At 42.9% G+C, this 14,858-nt stretch overlaps 1 protein-coding gene across 4 annotated transcripts in view; it reads right to left on the reverse strand.

Moving 5' to 3' along the window:
• Window positions 1-1,010: 1,010 nt before the first annotated feature.
• Window positions 1,011-14,858, reverse strand: part of IDUA (alpha-L-iduronidase) — a 48,157-nt gene continuing 34,309 nt past the window's right edge. For 3 of the 4 annotated variants that reach the window (XM_055790509.1, XM_055790508.1, XM_027780286.2), the window contains 9 exons: window positions 14,575-14,777; window positions 13,992-14,171; window positions 12,204-12,420; window positions 11,395-11,610; window positions 10,665-10,786; window positions 9,216-9,341; window positions 8,514-8,590; window positions 6,785-6,885; window positions 1,011-4,684 (listed from right to left, as the gene is read on the reverse strand). In XM_055790509.1, coding sequence (XP_055646484.1) covers window positions 4,584-4,684; window positions 6,785-6,885; window positions 8,514-8,590; window positions 9,216-9,341; window positions 10,665-10,786; window positions 11,395-11,610; window positions 12,204-12,420; window positions 13,992-14,171; window positions 14,575-14,777 — 1,343 coding nt within the window. In that variant the 3' untranslated portion in view covers window positions 1,011-4,583. The remainder of the gene's footprint in view (window positions 4,685-6,784; window positions 6,886-8,513; window positions 8,591-9,215; window positions 9,342-10,664; window positions 10,787-11,394; window positions 11,611-12,203; window positions 12,421-13,991; window positions 14,172-14,574; window positions 14,778-14,858) is intronic. The other variant, XR_008744735.1, reaches the window with a different exon arrangement.

The raw sequence follows: 14,858 nt of genomic DNA on the forward strand, positions 1-14,858 counted from the left end.
TATGGACCAGAGCAGACGGGAGAAAGATCTACATGCAGGACCAAGTGCATCCTTATTGTGCTTGATATAGTCTGTCCAGATGAGTTAGGCAGTGAATTCCCTCCTCTGCCACACAAGGTTGTGCCTTTAGGTTTGTAGGATAGTGGTGATTCTGGGAGAATATACCATGGATTTACACATGCCCTTGGCATCTGCTTTGTACTTGCAGGAATTGTGGGAACATGGTCCCATCAGGACCACATGCAGACCCTCATCATACAAATCTCGTGAATTAATAAACAGATGGGAGTTAGCTGATATCCACTCCTCTCCACTGACTGCAGAAAATGCTAAAGATGAGGTAGGGTAGGGCAGGCAGCTGTCCGATTTACACTTCTCCTGTTATTCCATTGAGTTAAACATAAAATATCTGGGGTATGTCTAGAGGCAGACACACTTCGGTCTGCAGTTGAACTGGCTGATGAGAACCAGTCTATTATTCCTGGGTTTAACTGTGTGTATAGGTCACAAGTCATAATCTCTGTCCTGCACAAACTTTCCACTAACAAGAAAAAAGAAAAAGCTGTTTACAAATGAAAAGGACTGTTGTTTTATCCTCAGAAGGTCCTTTAGTGCTGGCAGAAAGGCTACAACTGTGCAACAGCAGGAGGAACCCTGCAAAGATATTGTCCTTCACACACCAGTGAACCTCCTCCCAGCAAGGACACTGCAAGTCCTGAGATATGTCCAGTCCACATTGTCCATGTTCAGTCCAATACCATGTTGTGTTAGACCACTTTTCCCTGGGCTGTGGTAACTGCAGCAACTCAAGCTCCTACTTCAGCCTTGAAATTGCTTACGGTCACACTCCCTTCATGCTTCATTTTTGTGTAATACTGGAACTTGTACCAATCAAGTTATCTTTTATACCTTGAGAACAGGCTTTACTTCCCAAGATTAAGTTGTTGACACGAGAGTTTTGAGAATTTTTCAGAACACAGTGATCACATCCTGGTTTTAGAGGGTTCACGTGAAAGATTAAAACCTGGTTTTATTGGGTAGCACAAAAGATAGTAATTAATATAGTATATACACAATTAGACAATATAAAGCTATCCTTTGAAAGGTTCTTCCCTAGCATTCATTTTAACAAACAATTGCAAAACTGTTACACAGCCTCAGATGCTTTTGCTTAAAGACCAGGCAAAAAATCTCATTGTGCAGTTGCAGTTAAATTTTCCTATTTGGATTTATGGCCAGCAAGAGACATACCCAAGTGCTCTGCAGTCTTACTTTGGTTCTGATGGTACAGAACTACTAAGCAGCTGCTACTCCCACTCAGTGCTATGCACCTCTGGTACTTCTGAAAAATGAGACTGTGAGGGGGAGCTGATGACTACCCAGTAATGGAGAAGATGGCAGAGTTAACCATGCAATTTTGGAAGCCCTATTAGACAGAGTCAGTGACAGATGGCTAAATAAAACTCAAGTTTCGAGTATTAAATAGCATTTTTCTGTAGACATGAAATTACAATAAAGACAAGGGCAGCCCGAAACTTCTAAACTTTGTTAGAAATAAATTCAAACCTGGAAATACCGAATTCATCTCTGCTACAATTGTTGAGACTTGCTTATTGCTTAAAGGCATAAGTTTATACCAAAGCAGTAAAGAAGAAGAAAAAAAATATCTTACTGAATATTCAAAACTTGTTTCTGAACAGACAGTGCATCATTTTTGGTCAGCTCTGCTTTCCATGAGTATTTGCCACTGCCAGGAAAATACCTGAAAAATTACCGTGCCTTCCACATATGGAATGATGTTTAATCTAAAAGCCCTAGAACAGGGACCTAGTGACAGATTTTCAAAGTGGCTGGACTTGCCCCTAAGAAACTCAATTTTACTTGCATCTACAACATGTTAAGCTCTGCCCTTGCATGTAAAATTTCTCCTTTTTTTGTGGCTTCAATAAGCAAGATAGTAATGTATGAAATTTTACCTTAAAACTTTAAAGAACACAGCGCTCTTCCCTGCTTTTTAATAAGGCAAAAGAAGTAAGCATGAGAATTACAAACCACTCTGAAGAGGCAGCTGCAAGTCTCATGTCTGTCACCACTGAGAAGCAGAAACCCTGGGCCATCAGAACTCTCCCCCTAAAATCTTCTAAAAGGTGGTAACTTGCCCTAAAGGAAATCACTTGCCATAGGGCCAGACTTCAATACAGTGAATGAGTAAGAGAACTGCCATTCTCTGTTCTGCTCCTTTGCAAAAGCCAAACACTCCACAAGGACTCATCAGCTTTGCAAGATTTGCCTCATATATGCCATTACTGACCTCACTATGTGAGGTATAATTTGAGTTTGTCGGCTAAATAAAGCGGAGCAGTGATTTTTGGTCTTCCATTTTTCATGATTTGCACACCTATACATTTTCTGTTACATCACTGCATGGCAAAATCAAAACTCTTCATAACAGCTATGCTTCAGTCTTTTTCACAGACCTGTAACTACTGCATGGTCCTTGGTTTGATAAAGACTTCTATATTCAATTGCCAGTGTGGGAAAATTTGGCTACTCTAATAGGACAGCCTAACAGGGTAAACTGTCCACTCTAGGTGTTGTATCTTCCCTTGCTTCAGATGTACTAAAATCTCTTAAGGACCTACATTTGAACATTTCTAAAAGTCATTTTTTATGTGGTTCCACTTCATACTGGCAAAACAATATGTCTTAACTGCTATTTTATTTAACTGCGTTTCTGGTTCTTCACTTAGGGACAGTTATAACATACTTGAAATGTATTTTTTCTATCTCCATCCAAGTAGAACTTCTCACTAACTTTTCTGAAACTGAGAAAGTTATTAAGTAGGTTCCAATAGCCATTTTCTGTTCTGCACAAGCCTTTACGGGCAAGGAATTGGCAGATTAGGAGGTAACAAAGTGCTCCTTATTCAAACTTCAGTGACGCAAGAGCTATTTTGTCTGAATTCTGCAATAAAATGAATCTTTTAAGGCTAACTTCCAGCACAAGCACATGAATAAGGAAGCACAAGGTAAGGAGATATGAGGTCTTGTCTCACATGTACTGACTTTGCATATATGTTTCTTTCTGTGCTGTAAAAGTGAGGCCATCTGAGGTAGTTCAGCTCTCTCCTACTGCCCAAGCTTGGGTTTTTTTGTCTGAGGCCTGAATGTTTCATCAAATATGCAGTCTTTGTTGTTACGTTGGTGAGATAGCTGATGTCAGCAAAGAAAGCAGTAGGGGATTTGTTTGTGCGACAAAGTTGCTTCTCTTACGGAAAACACACCAGTTGTTTTCACTGGCATTATGCCTCCCTCTACAAGCATTTTAAAGGCACAGTTCAAACTGTGTCAGTTGTGAAAAGAGGAGAATTAAAAAACACCCCTGCAATGTCAGGGAACTTTGCTGTTACATAAAAGTTTCTGGCAGCTCCAAGGACTGCCAGAGGTGCCCTGTAGCATGATCTGGGGCTATCACACACTTGTGATACGCTCTGCAAAGCACAGAAGCTCAAATTGTTCTTCACTGACTTCCTAACTGGCTGTCAATAGCAGCCCTGTTATATTCAAGAATATGGTCTCATAATATGAAAAACACAAAAGGCTCTAACAAGCATTTCAGCTTTCTCCTGGCCACCTAAAGCCAAGCCTCAGCTCACTGACAGTCTGAGAGGGTAGGTGTGCTGAGAGAGACATTAGCTGCAAGTGCAGTAGAAGGCCAGGCTAGGTGACCGCAATGGAGAGAAAGGGGTTTTCAGGGTCAGAGCTGCCACCACAAAGAACCAGCAGCTGACGGCCACAGTGCAAAGAGGTGACTTGGGCAAAAGCAGAAAGCAGAAAAGGCAGGGAAGTCTGGAGGCTAGAGCCTCCTGTGTCTTCTTCCCCTCTGAAGATGAGCTGCTACCCCTTCCTCTGCCTGCATGAAGAGAATAGCTCTGGCATCCAAGTAACAGCCACAAATGCAGAGAGCTGGGTGCAAAACCCTCTGTGCGAGGGTAAAGAACCTCATACATCTGAAGACATGACAAGTGCTCTGAAATAAGCCACTGGAGCATGTGTAACTAACCAGCAGGGAAGCAGGGATCCTTCACTTCATGCTCTGGATGCATCTGGTTGCTGTGCACTTCTCCATCAAACTATTACATCAAGACAGCCTGGCGCCTGAGGCAGGCAGTTCACTCTCAGACAGGTCCTCCTTGTGCTTCACTGCCATCCTCACCTGTACCGTGAACTGATGGTCCCGTTCCTGCTGCAGTTTGTGACCTCCATAAATCTTTGGTTTCCTGGCCATTACCTCAGTGTATATAGGGAATAATATTCCCACAATTCGTAGTTATGAAGCTGAATCCCAGTCCTACGGCAGCCTCTTACAATTGTACCAGTTGGGTTGCCAGTGGTGGCTGTTTGTTTTTTGAGCTCTGAAGAGTTAACAGGGGCAGTTGCCTCTAACTTGCATTCCTAACCTGCTTCATCAGGTCCTTTCCATACTCCCTCCTCAGCCTGGGAGGAGTTTATTTTTCTGGGGAGTTATCATTTGCTGGAAGCATACACCACTCAGTCACCAAGCCAGGCACCACTCTTCAGGGTCACTTGAAAGCTTCAACATACTCCACAGGAAGGGAAGACGGGCCTGCCTTCCCCCAGTAGTCAATGGCACGCACTCTGTAAAAGCCGGAGACTGACCTTCCTGCAAATGAAAAGGTTAGAAATGGTCACTGTGAAAGGCTGACGCCTGTGGTGCTTGCAGTATGTGGAGCAGGCACTACTCCTATAAAATGTAGGTTTGTGGAATGGGCTGGAGAAGTGGTGAAATCAATTCTGCACCCTGTGTAAGTGTACCTGTGCCTGTCTAACTAAAACTGATTATAAATTACTCAGGGCCAAGTACTGGCTTTTTTTCTTTGTTGCACCAAGGACCTTTCCTCTCCTCATTAGGATCTGCAAGTACAGCTAGAGGACTGCTGTCCCAGCCGTCCCTTTGGAAGAAGGATATGACATCTTCTGCAACCCACAACTAGTAATTTCCTTTTTTCTGACTTACTTTTCTGCCTGAATTGTGCCTTTGGAACAGGTTATGTGGGGACAGAATCAACAAAGAAGCAGAACAAGAAGCATAAAGGCTGACTGAAAGCCCTCTGCTCATCTCAGGAAGCAACACCAGTTGCTCCAAAGGTATGTGAACTAATGTTCTGTGGCTCTGCTGGTTTTCATCCTTGATCCAGTTCAAAGGACACAGCCTTCATTAGCAGTCTTTAACCTCACAAGCAATATAAATGTTTTTTTGTAATCTATTAATTTTATTTTTTTAAAGAATGATAGCAATAGTGAGTGAAAAGGAAGTACCTAGCAACAAAGGCTGCTGAGATGTGAGATTTTTTCAAGCAGTCTTTTTTTTGTTTTAGAAACAAACAGTTAAATCTGGTAGGTTCTTCAGATGTGCAGCACGAGATGATAATGAATCCTAATTTCAGCGATTTGCCCTAGCCATGATTTACAGTCTTTGCTTACCTGTGTAGCCTTTACATTGCAATAGGAGCTCTGAATATTATCATGCACCCACTGCTGATGCTTAGCCTTTCTCAGGCTAAGATGGGCTCATTTTTTCTTGGCAAAAACCTCTCTGAATTGCTCTTATTAGAGTAACTTTGAGGCAAGGTCTGTCTGTGTTTCACACAGCTCTGATCAGTGCTTATTAGTAACACTTGCTGGACAGTCACATTGTGGATTAAACCACACTTTGTTAACAAAGCCCCCAGACCAACAAAAAAATACCCAAAGAAAACATCACTACCTTCTTTCAGTATTTTTCATCTGGCTATGTTTCTGTTGCAACTAGGCTGTACTTGAGGAGAAATGACCACAGGCTCTGGGAGAAGCTTTGCCCGTTGTCAAAGATGAAATTCACTACCCTCTAATGTGAAACATCTAAAACTTAGGCAGCTAATCAGGGCTAAAGAGAAAGCTCTAAGAAACAGCAGAGAGGAGTGGTTTCTCGGCTAGGTGTTCAGACAGCCAGGACTAACTGTCCTACAGGAGCACCTCTTCTGCTCTTGTAAGGGAGCTTCTCACTAGTTTAAGATTGCCAAGCCATAAAAAACATACGGAAACAGGGACAGGTAGCCATGACGAAAACAAAATTGCAGCCTTCCCTTGGAGCAGCTCAGAACATAATAAATGCCAGGCAACCAACCACTCCATGAAAGGTGGACATGACCTCCCACTTATTTCTGTGTTGATGCCGTATCCTTAGGCAGTCTAATACCTCAAGGCTCAGCAGTACAGAACAAGTGTTACTAAGGCAGTTTGCTCCTACTGCCCCACCCCAAAAACACTGCACAAATTTAGGCAAAGGCATGGCCAATACATGTGGGACTGAGCCCAAACCTCAGACTTGCCTTGCTGTGAGTCTACCACCAAGAGCACAACACCAAGGTCTGGTCACATGGAGCAATTTTTTTTTGTTCTTATTTTTGCATGCTTCTATACCAGCTACGAATAGAGACAAAGTGCTGTGTGGCCTCTCAGGCAGCTTGCCAGGCCTGCAGCTGGGTGACCTTGGTTTCTGTGACAGGGAATTTACTCACGACAATACAACTAACAATGTCCCCATGACTACTTGTCAATTAGTGTTTGTCTTTGAGAATAAGGCTTTCACCAAGAACATGGTCCTAAAAGGACGTGCTCTTATTTGTCACTAGCAAGCTATGTGCCTTCAGTAGTTACTAAATGATATTTCACACATTCATGAGTGGCACTATTAACATGACGGATTACATAATACATGTACCTGGACTGTAGACCCAGAGAGTGAATATTGTGTCTTTGGCATTAATCCGCTGGTACGCTTTTCCATCTGGTGAGAACTCCACTTCAAATGTCTTTATACATCTAGAAAAAAAAAAAAAAAGACAGCTCATTAAATACAACCGATAATGCATCAAGCAATCAAATCTTAATGTCAGGGCCATTTCAACAAAGAAGGCCAAAACCAGGAAATACTCAGTTGACTCATTCCTACCAAATGCGGGACTGGCATGAATTGTCATTACTACGAAGAACCACAGCTCCAACAGCCCACAGAACAACACCCAGACTGACTTGCTATAGCTAGGTACTTGCAACATCACAAAACGTTATGCATCTTTTACTCTCAAAACAGGGTTATCAAGGTTGAAGAGTCTAGGGAGACTGGTTTGAAAAGGAACTAATTCTGTGCTTCCTGCAGGAAACTGGACATACACTGGAATGCCTCTGACAGTTCACCTACAGAGGGCTTCCAGTCTAGTACAGCTTTCTGGAGCAAGGAACTGGAGGTTTTCTCTTTGAGTTCACATCCCTTATAGGGATGTACAACATTCCTCCTAGGCACCTGCTGCTAATGTAACTTTTAACATAGATGCTCCTGTCTGCTGTGCTTAAGGCAAGTCCCTCAAAAATACACCAGAAGGCTGCAATGCCATTCAGGATGACATGGACAGGCCAGAGAGTTGGGCAGAGAGGAACCTAATAAAGCTCAACAAAGGCAGGTTAAGGTCCTGCACCTGAGGAGGGACAACCCCACGCACCAGTACAGGCTGGGGGTGACCTGCTGGAAGGCAGCTCTGCGGGGAAGGACCTGGGAGTGCTGGTGGACAGCAAGTTGCCAATGAGCCAGCGCTGTGCCCTGGTGGCCAAGAAGGCCAGTGGGATCCTGGGGGGCATTAGGAGGACCGCGGCCAGCAGGCAGAGGGAGGTGATCCTCCCCCTTGCTCTGCCCTGGTGAGGCCACATCGGGAGTGCTGTGTCCAGTGCTGGGCTCCCCAGTTCGAGAGAGACAGGGAACTGCTGGAGAGGGTCCACCAGAGGGCTGCAGTGGGGACTGGAGCATCTCCTTTACGAGGAAAGGCTGAGACAGCTGGGCCTGTTTAGCCTGGAGAAGAGAAAACTGCGAGGGGATCTTATCAATGTCTACAGATATCTGAAGGCTGAGCGTCAGGAAGATGGGGCCAGGCTCTTTTCAGTGGTGCCAAGTGAACAGGACAAGAGGCAATGGGCAAAAACTGCAACACAGGAAGTTCCATCTGAATATGAGGAAGAACTTCTTCACTTGAGGGTGACAGAGCACTGGAACAGGCTGCCTAGACAGGCTGTGGAGTCTTCTTTTCTGAGGATATTCAAAATCTGCCTGGATATGACTCTGTGCAACACACTCTAAGTGAACCTGCTTTAGCAGTGGGTTAGACTAGAAGATCTCCAGAGGTCCCTTTCAACCCTGTGATTCTGTGAAAAATGCCATTGGATGCTGGTGAGCAACAGGCAGATTCCCTTGCTCGGACTGCAAATTAGTCAGGGTTGCTGTCAAGTTACTCCATGTAGGTTCTACAGTTCATTTTGTCAGACAAATGCACCATAGCATCTCTCAAAGAGCAAGCAGTCATTAATTTGTGCACTCGTTTCACTTTGTAGGACTGGTGGCAACTTAGGGAGAAATGTGCTGGTAACTCAGTTATATCAATTTTATTTTGAATGCTACTTACTTTGAATTTACACAACCATCGTCCCACAACACAATGACCTGCCCTTTTGTGAGAGGGATCAAACGAACACCGGTCACCTGTCCAAAGACACAGGTCCATGTAAGAAAACTTTACAAACGAAGCAGCCAGGACAGACTTCTGTGTGCATCCTTCCTTATTAATTACTTGCTTTGATTCTTTCCATAGAAACTAAGGGAAAAAACAGAATTTCTGGCTCCATAGCTTTGTAGCCTATGTCTCCAACCTGTCAACCTTGCAGAGGACCTTCAGAGGCTCTGGGTACCACTATGAACATGGGCAGGACTAAATGAGCAGATACGGATGTCTAATCTATGGCAGCCACGATTCCATTTTATTTTCAGCTATCAGTTACTAACTGGAGGGCTACTGTCAAGCCTGGTAGTACGTGTGATTTTAAAAAAGATACTGCCCTTTCCAGTACTGCATTGTTATTTCCCCATCGAGGATAAACTTGTATTCATCTCAGCAATGGCTCCTATTACTTGCTGTGGAATGCTTTATCTTGAATTACGCTTGGAGAGCCTTCTCATCAAAGGAGAGAAGAATTGTTTATTTACTAAGTCTTAGATGGTACCTTTATCATGTAATAGGTCCAAATACTAGTCTAGCTCTTCATAGTGAGACTTAAAGCAGGACACAGTTACTAATTTGGTGAGTCTGACAGTAGAATACAACGCATACTTGACCAGGAAAAGATCTGGGTCTTGCACAGATGTGGATCAGAAAGACTGAGGGAATGGGAAGGTCTTGCTTCAGTGTCAGGATGCCATCTTCAGGAAATGGGAATGGGCCTGTTGCCACTGGGTCCTGTTGAGCCAAAGAGAAGCGTTATGAACAATCTTTCAGTACAGCACCTGAAGACCAACTGTTACATCACTGTGAAGTGACTGTGTGTTTACTTTGGGACTGTAAATTTCCAGTAGTGTTGGTGCTGGTAAATGGCTTACAGCCATCAAAGTTCTTCAAGCTGAGAGGCTTTTCTGTCTTGCCTGTTTTCCAGGTCTTCAGGAAGCAAGAGGGTTTGTCCATCTCTCAGACTGGGCTGATCACAAATGCCCTTTAGGTGCAACCTGTCATTTTTAATAACTTCCCATGGATGGTTTCTTTCAGGCTAGCGATCTTTACAAACCACACCCTTGTCTCTTAGCTGTGGACTCCCAGTGTGCAGTGAAAGCTATTGCTAGCTACAACAGCCCCCTCAGCTGGTCTCTGAGGATGAGATTTCACCAGATGGCCAAGAGTATCTAAAACCTTGCTGCTGCCCTGTTGAAGGAAGAGCTGATGGCTCCTGTAGTATCTCACAGGCCTTAGCAATAGTGGGTTATGGTGACTGGGAAGAGAAGACACAGTACTGCACACTAAATTCAGAAGGCAGTTACTGTCTGTAAGCCCCTAAGGTGATAGAGGTGGTCTCCTTTATTTTAACCTGTGGATCTGAATGCATAAGGAGACTACAGGAGAGGGAGCTGAAGTGACAGAGTGCTCACATATTCTCAGATACAGTAAGTAATCTGGCCATGGCTTTTCTCATTAGAGAGGAGAGAAGTCCTCACAAAGGACTTATTCCTCAGTCTCCTCTGGGGTGCATTCAGAACTGGTAAGGACGAAGGTAAACTGCAGGCCTACCTGTGAGCCCCTGGGAGATGTGTCTTCTGAACTTGCACTGGGTAGTTTCCACCTCAGAGAGCTGTTTGGTTTTTTGTTTTCTGTTATTGAATGGGATTCATTTCAACTCTCTAATGCAGCAATATGGCCCTTCTTTAATATACACCGGGCCATGTGACTTATTTGGTGAGACAGAACAGAAAGGGTCTCAAAGCTTATTGAAGTTTCAGAGAGAAGGTGGAACTTGCTCTGGAGCAACTCCATCTCCTTAGTTAAGGGTAGGCCAGTAGCAAAGAAGCTGGTGATCTACATTTAGACTCTTGTATAACATAAATGCAAAGGTATCAGTTGTGTATCAGCTACATTTCTCTGCATGCCTGCAAGTGCATTTTTATATGTATGTAAGATGACAGTGAGATAAGAAAATTTTGACTACTTGAGCTTATTTCTTGTCTCTCTAGCTGTAGTTAACCAATTCACAAGCACTTTAGCCATGCCACACTTCAGGCAAACACATGGTCATACCTCAGCATCCCTTATTTGCTGGAACTGTTCTGGAAAAGGAAAGTCAGGGCTTCCCAGGTTTTTCCACTTCAGGTAGGGATTGGTTTGGTTGTTATCCAGGTAATATGTTACATACACCAGCTCTTTAGAAACACAAATGAAAGTAAGTAAACTCTACTTGGATTTAAAGATTAACAAGAATAAATTCAGCAGAAGTTGTTTACGTCTACTTGCTCAAAAGTGATATCAGCACTTCAGAGCCTGACTTCCACAGGAAAGCCATGAGGCTAGCACTCTTACAAGGCTCTACAATTCATGTTTGCCAAGTTTAAATTTCAAACTCTTACTTTCATAACCAGAACTGAAACCCTCTTATTTTTCGCACAGATGCTGCACACATTTGTTTGACAACTGCATCAGCTATGTAATCATGAGGTCATGTTGGCTGTCTTGGAGTCATCCCAGTAAGAAAATTGTTGCTTGGCAATATACAGCCAAGGACACTGAGGTTAGTAACTTCCCAAAAAGGTAGCACTTAGAGCTGCCATTAAAGACAGGGTGAAAGTGCAGGCATTCAGAAAAAACATTTCCTAGAAAAGCAGCATCGTATCACAGAAAATCTGGGAGTATCCAGAAGAAAGACAGCAAATGAAACTCACTCATGCAATGAAAGCAACTCAGCAGAAATGTTTCAACAGATGTTCTATCCTAAAGATAAATTATGTGAGGTGACTACTTAATGTTTGGCTACCTTTAAGTTTGGGGAAGTGGGTGGCATTCACCGTGATGGTGCTGATGTTGGATGAAGTTCTGTTATCTTCACTTGAATACATCAGCAGAGCAGCTTGCCAACTGTCTGAGGGCTGCATCTCAATTGGGGTGTGTACAGATGCCAAGACACCAATTGTACCATTTTCAGTGTTTTCGCCTTCACTGTTGTTCACTTCTGCAAAAATCTGTTTCTCTCCTTTAAAAAATGTGACAACACTGTAAGCATCACTGCTAGTCAGTCCTATATCATCTTCTGATAGAGGAATGGTCAAAACATGGGGATCTATAAGTTGAGTTATCTTCTAGCTTATTTTACCATGTATAGCATTCAGTCAGGCTTCTTTTACAACAGCAGAGCATGCACATACTACAGCAGTTCTTATGCTTAGCAGTTCAGCTAGCGACAATAAGCATGTAACAGTGATTAGGATCTTCCTTTAGCATGCTCTATGGGTCTTCCAGCTGTAGGAATTTTTAAAGACATTTGCAGCCTGATGAGATGCCACAAGAGGGAAGTACCAGTGAACAAAAAAGGAGTGGTTGGCATGCACAGGGTCTAAACAAAGCAGTAAAATAAATCAAACGGATAACAGACTGTCAGGAACATCTCCTGAGCTATGAATCTCTCAGAGGAAATGAATTTTCATTTTCTTAACACAGCTGGTAAACAAAGGGTAGGAGAAATCCTGCTTTTATCAGTAGTGAAATGGCTGGAATAATCTCTCTTAGGCAGGAAGCTTCTAGGCAGAAAAGGTTATTGATATGCTCTTTAATCAGTGGTTACTATACCTAGCAGGGCCAGCAACCCCATGACAGTCAGCACTGGTTTCCGCACCATCTGGACATGAGGTGGCTTTGTATTGTTCATCTGAAAACGGGCTGTCAGAGTCCGCTGTGTGAAGTAATGGGGGTAGTAGCTCAAGAAGGCATTGTCATTACTCAGCAGTGTGTAGTTGATGCTGTTGTTGGCTTTGGAAATGAGCAGATTTTGATGCTGGATGATTACCTGCGAAGTCATAGAGAACTTCACTGTGGAGAAAATCTAACAAACACACAATGTTGTTGTTTCTTTTAATTTTTTTCAGCATATTGAAAAGAGCTGCCACTCTACCATTTAGAAAAGTTTGAAGAACTAAACTGTTCCTCACAACTCTTGGAGAAAATACTCATTAGGTGATACATTAATCACTGGAAAATCTGAAGTATCCACTAGTACTCTGCATAAATTATGAATACATTTCCTTGGCTACTGCACTACAAACCATGTTCCTCTGTCTTGAATATTAAATTAGTAATCCAGATTTATCATCTGAATTAAGTCTAAACGCTTATTCAATTCTGGAGTTACTTTGCAACCATTATACGTATGTCTGGGAGCTGGTCCTGGATTCTTGTAACTCAATGAGTCACTTTACCCGCTTGGTGCTAACACAGAATTAGTTCTGACATTTCACTGGTTGCTATGCTGCTTCCCTGCAAAATGTCAGCAGTCCCAAGCTCTCTGTTTACCAGACTGTGCCAAAGTATCAGAATCAAATAGAACTTCAGAAGGCTGACAACTGAAAAGGTCTCATAATTGTACCCCTGAAGGAACACAGGGCTCCAGATCCCATCCACCCAGGTGCTAATTTTCCATTGGATGTGGGTTTTTTAATCCCTTCATATTGTCAAGTCATTATAAACACTGTTGTTTGCTCTCACAAACTCACTGCAATACAGTCAGTAACTTGTTGCTTTGAAGAAGACTGCTCTTGTACACAGCCTAAACAAACTGGGAGCCTCTGTCTCCACAGGAGCAGCTGATAAGACGTATCTTGTTTCTGGGTGACATACATGCTCCCAGGTTTGGGAATTACTACTTTGCACAGGAGTACTTGGACTTTGGATGCTGTGTAAGGTAGTGGCTCACAAAGCAACAGGCCTGCAGTGGGAACTATTGCTATGCAGGGGAAACAGTTGTGCTTGCTCTGGTGCCAGGCTACAATTTTTGCAGGGGCAGGAATGCTGACCATTCTCTTCTTCTGCTTTTCTGATGCAACAGTCATCATTACTAACAGTAATCAATAACACCACATGTACAGTCATTATCCAAAACCAAAGAATGGGCTTATGCAGAGAGCTCAATGGACTTATTAATTGTACCTGCTGTCTCTTGATGAGATAAACTTATGAAGGAGCTGGGAAATAATGTCTCACATAAGTCAGGTGACAGCTAGCAGTAGTGAGATGATAGCAGTAGTATTACATGGAGAGAAGATGTGTGGGTATAGTCTTAGCAGGTGGATCTAATTGGGGGGCTGTATACAATATATGACACATTATCCAGCACATGGAATGCTAGCCCTCAGTTGTTTGGTTTTTTTTTGAAAGGGAAGATAAAGAAAACGAATACAAACTAAATAAAGCTACTGAAACCAGACTACTAAGGGAAACCCCAGCTGTATCAATAGTGAGCTGTCCTTTTGTTGGATCTATTATTCTGAGTAGCTGCTTAAAAATTGACTGTCAGTCTACTTTTGTAAATGCATTAACCCATCAGGAGACCCTACTGTGACAAGACTGTCAATAAACACTTACCTTTACAACCATAGCTGCATAGGTCACATCAGCTCGCCACAGCTGTGGAATGGACCATCCAACCATTGGATCTGCTTCATCATTGTATATGGCAATAGAAGCAAAATTTGGGAACAGCTTCTGAATTTGTTCAACTGCTTCTATTTCTTGTTGCAAGATGTAGAGAGAACTCCCACCTCCCTGCAACAATATTTCATACCTCCTTAGTGGAAGTGAGAAAACAGTAGTAAACACATAAACATCAACATATTCTAAAATCTTGTTTATGGGGTCCCTAAAGAGCCATGGGTCAGACAGTATTAGTATTTTTACTTAATCCACTACAGCATGTGCTGTTCCTCCTAGAATATAAAATGGAAAAGAGGTAGAGGAGTTGTTTCCCCCTGGGAATTAGGCAAAGGCAAATTTCCTTTGAGTTCAAGTCTTGCAACTGAACATCTTCAAAGTTTCATTAGAATAGGTAGCCATGCTTCCTGCTACAGGCTGGACACTCATCTGGAAATCAACTTCATAAATCAGAATAAAATGTAACTTGGATTGAGCTGATTAACAAAATAGCCTTAAATTCAAATCTTGGGCTGACCTTCTTATGGAGAGAGATGTAGTCCAGCCTTACACCAGTTTCCCCTGTGAAGAAGTTGGTTCCATTGTAGCAATGACCCAGAAGACTCCAGCATATGGGTGACTTTGGTAAGGGGTGGAAGGAATCACCAGGCCCTCCAAATTTTAGTAGAGGACTGGCTGCTCTTAATCCTTCTGAGCAGGCATCATAATAGTTGAGAAACCCTGAAGTCCAAGCAGATGCATGTATCAAAGACGGTAACTCAAAATAGAGTTTTGATCTAAAACTACTGGGAGATGTCATAA

Source organism: Falco peregrinus, chromosome Z (genome assembly GCF_023634155.1).
Source record: "Falco peregrinus isolate bFalPer1 chromosome Z, bFalPer1.pri, whole genome shotgun sequence".
NCBI lineage: Eukaryota > Metazoa > Chordata > Aves > Falconiformes > Falconidae > Falco > Falco peregrinus.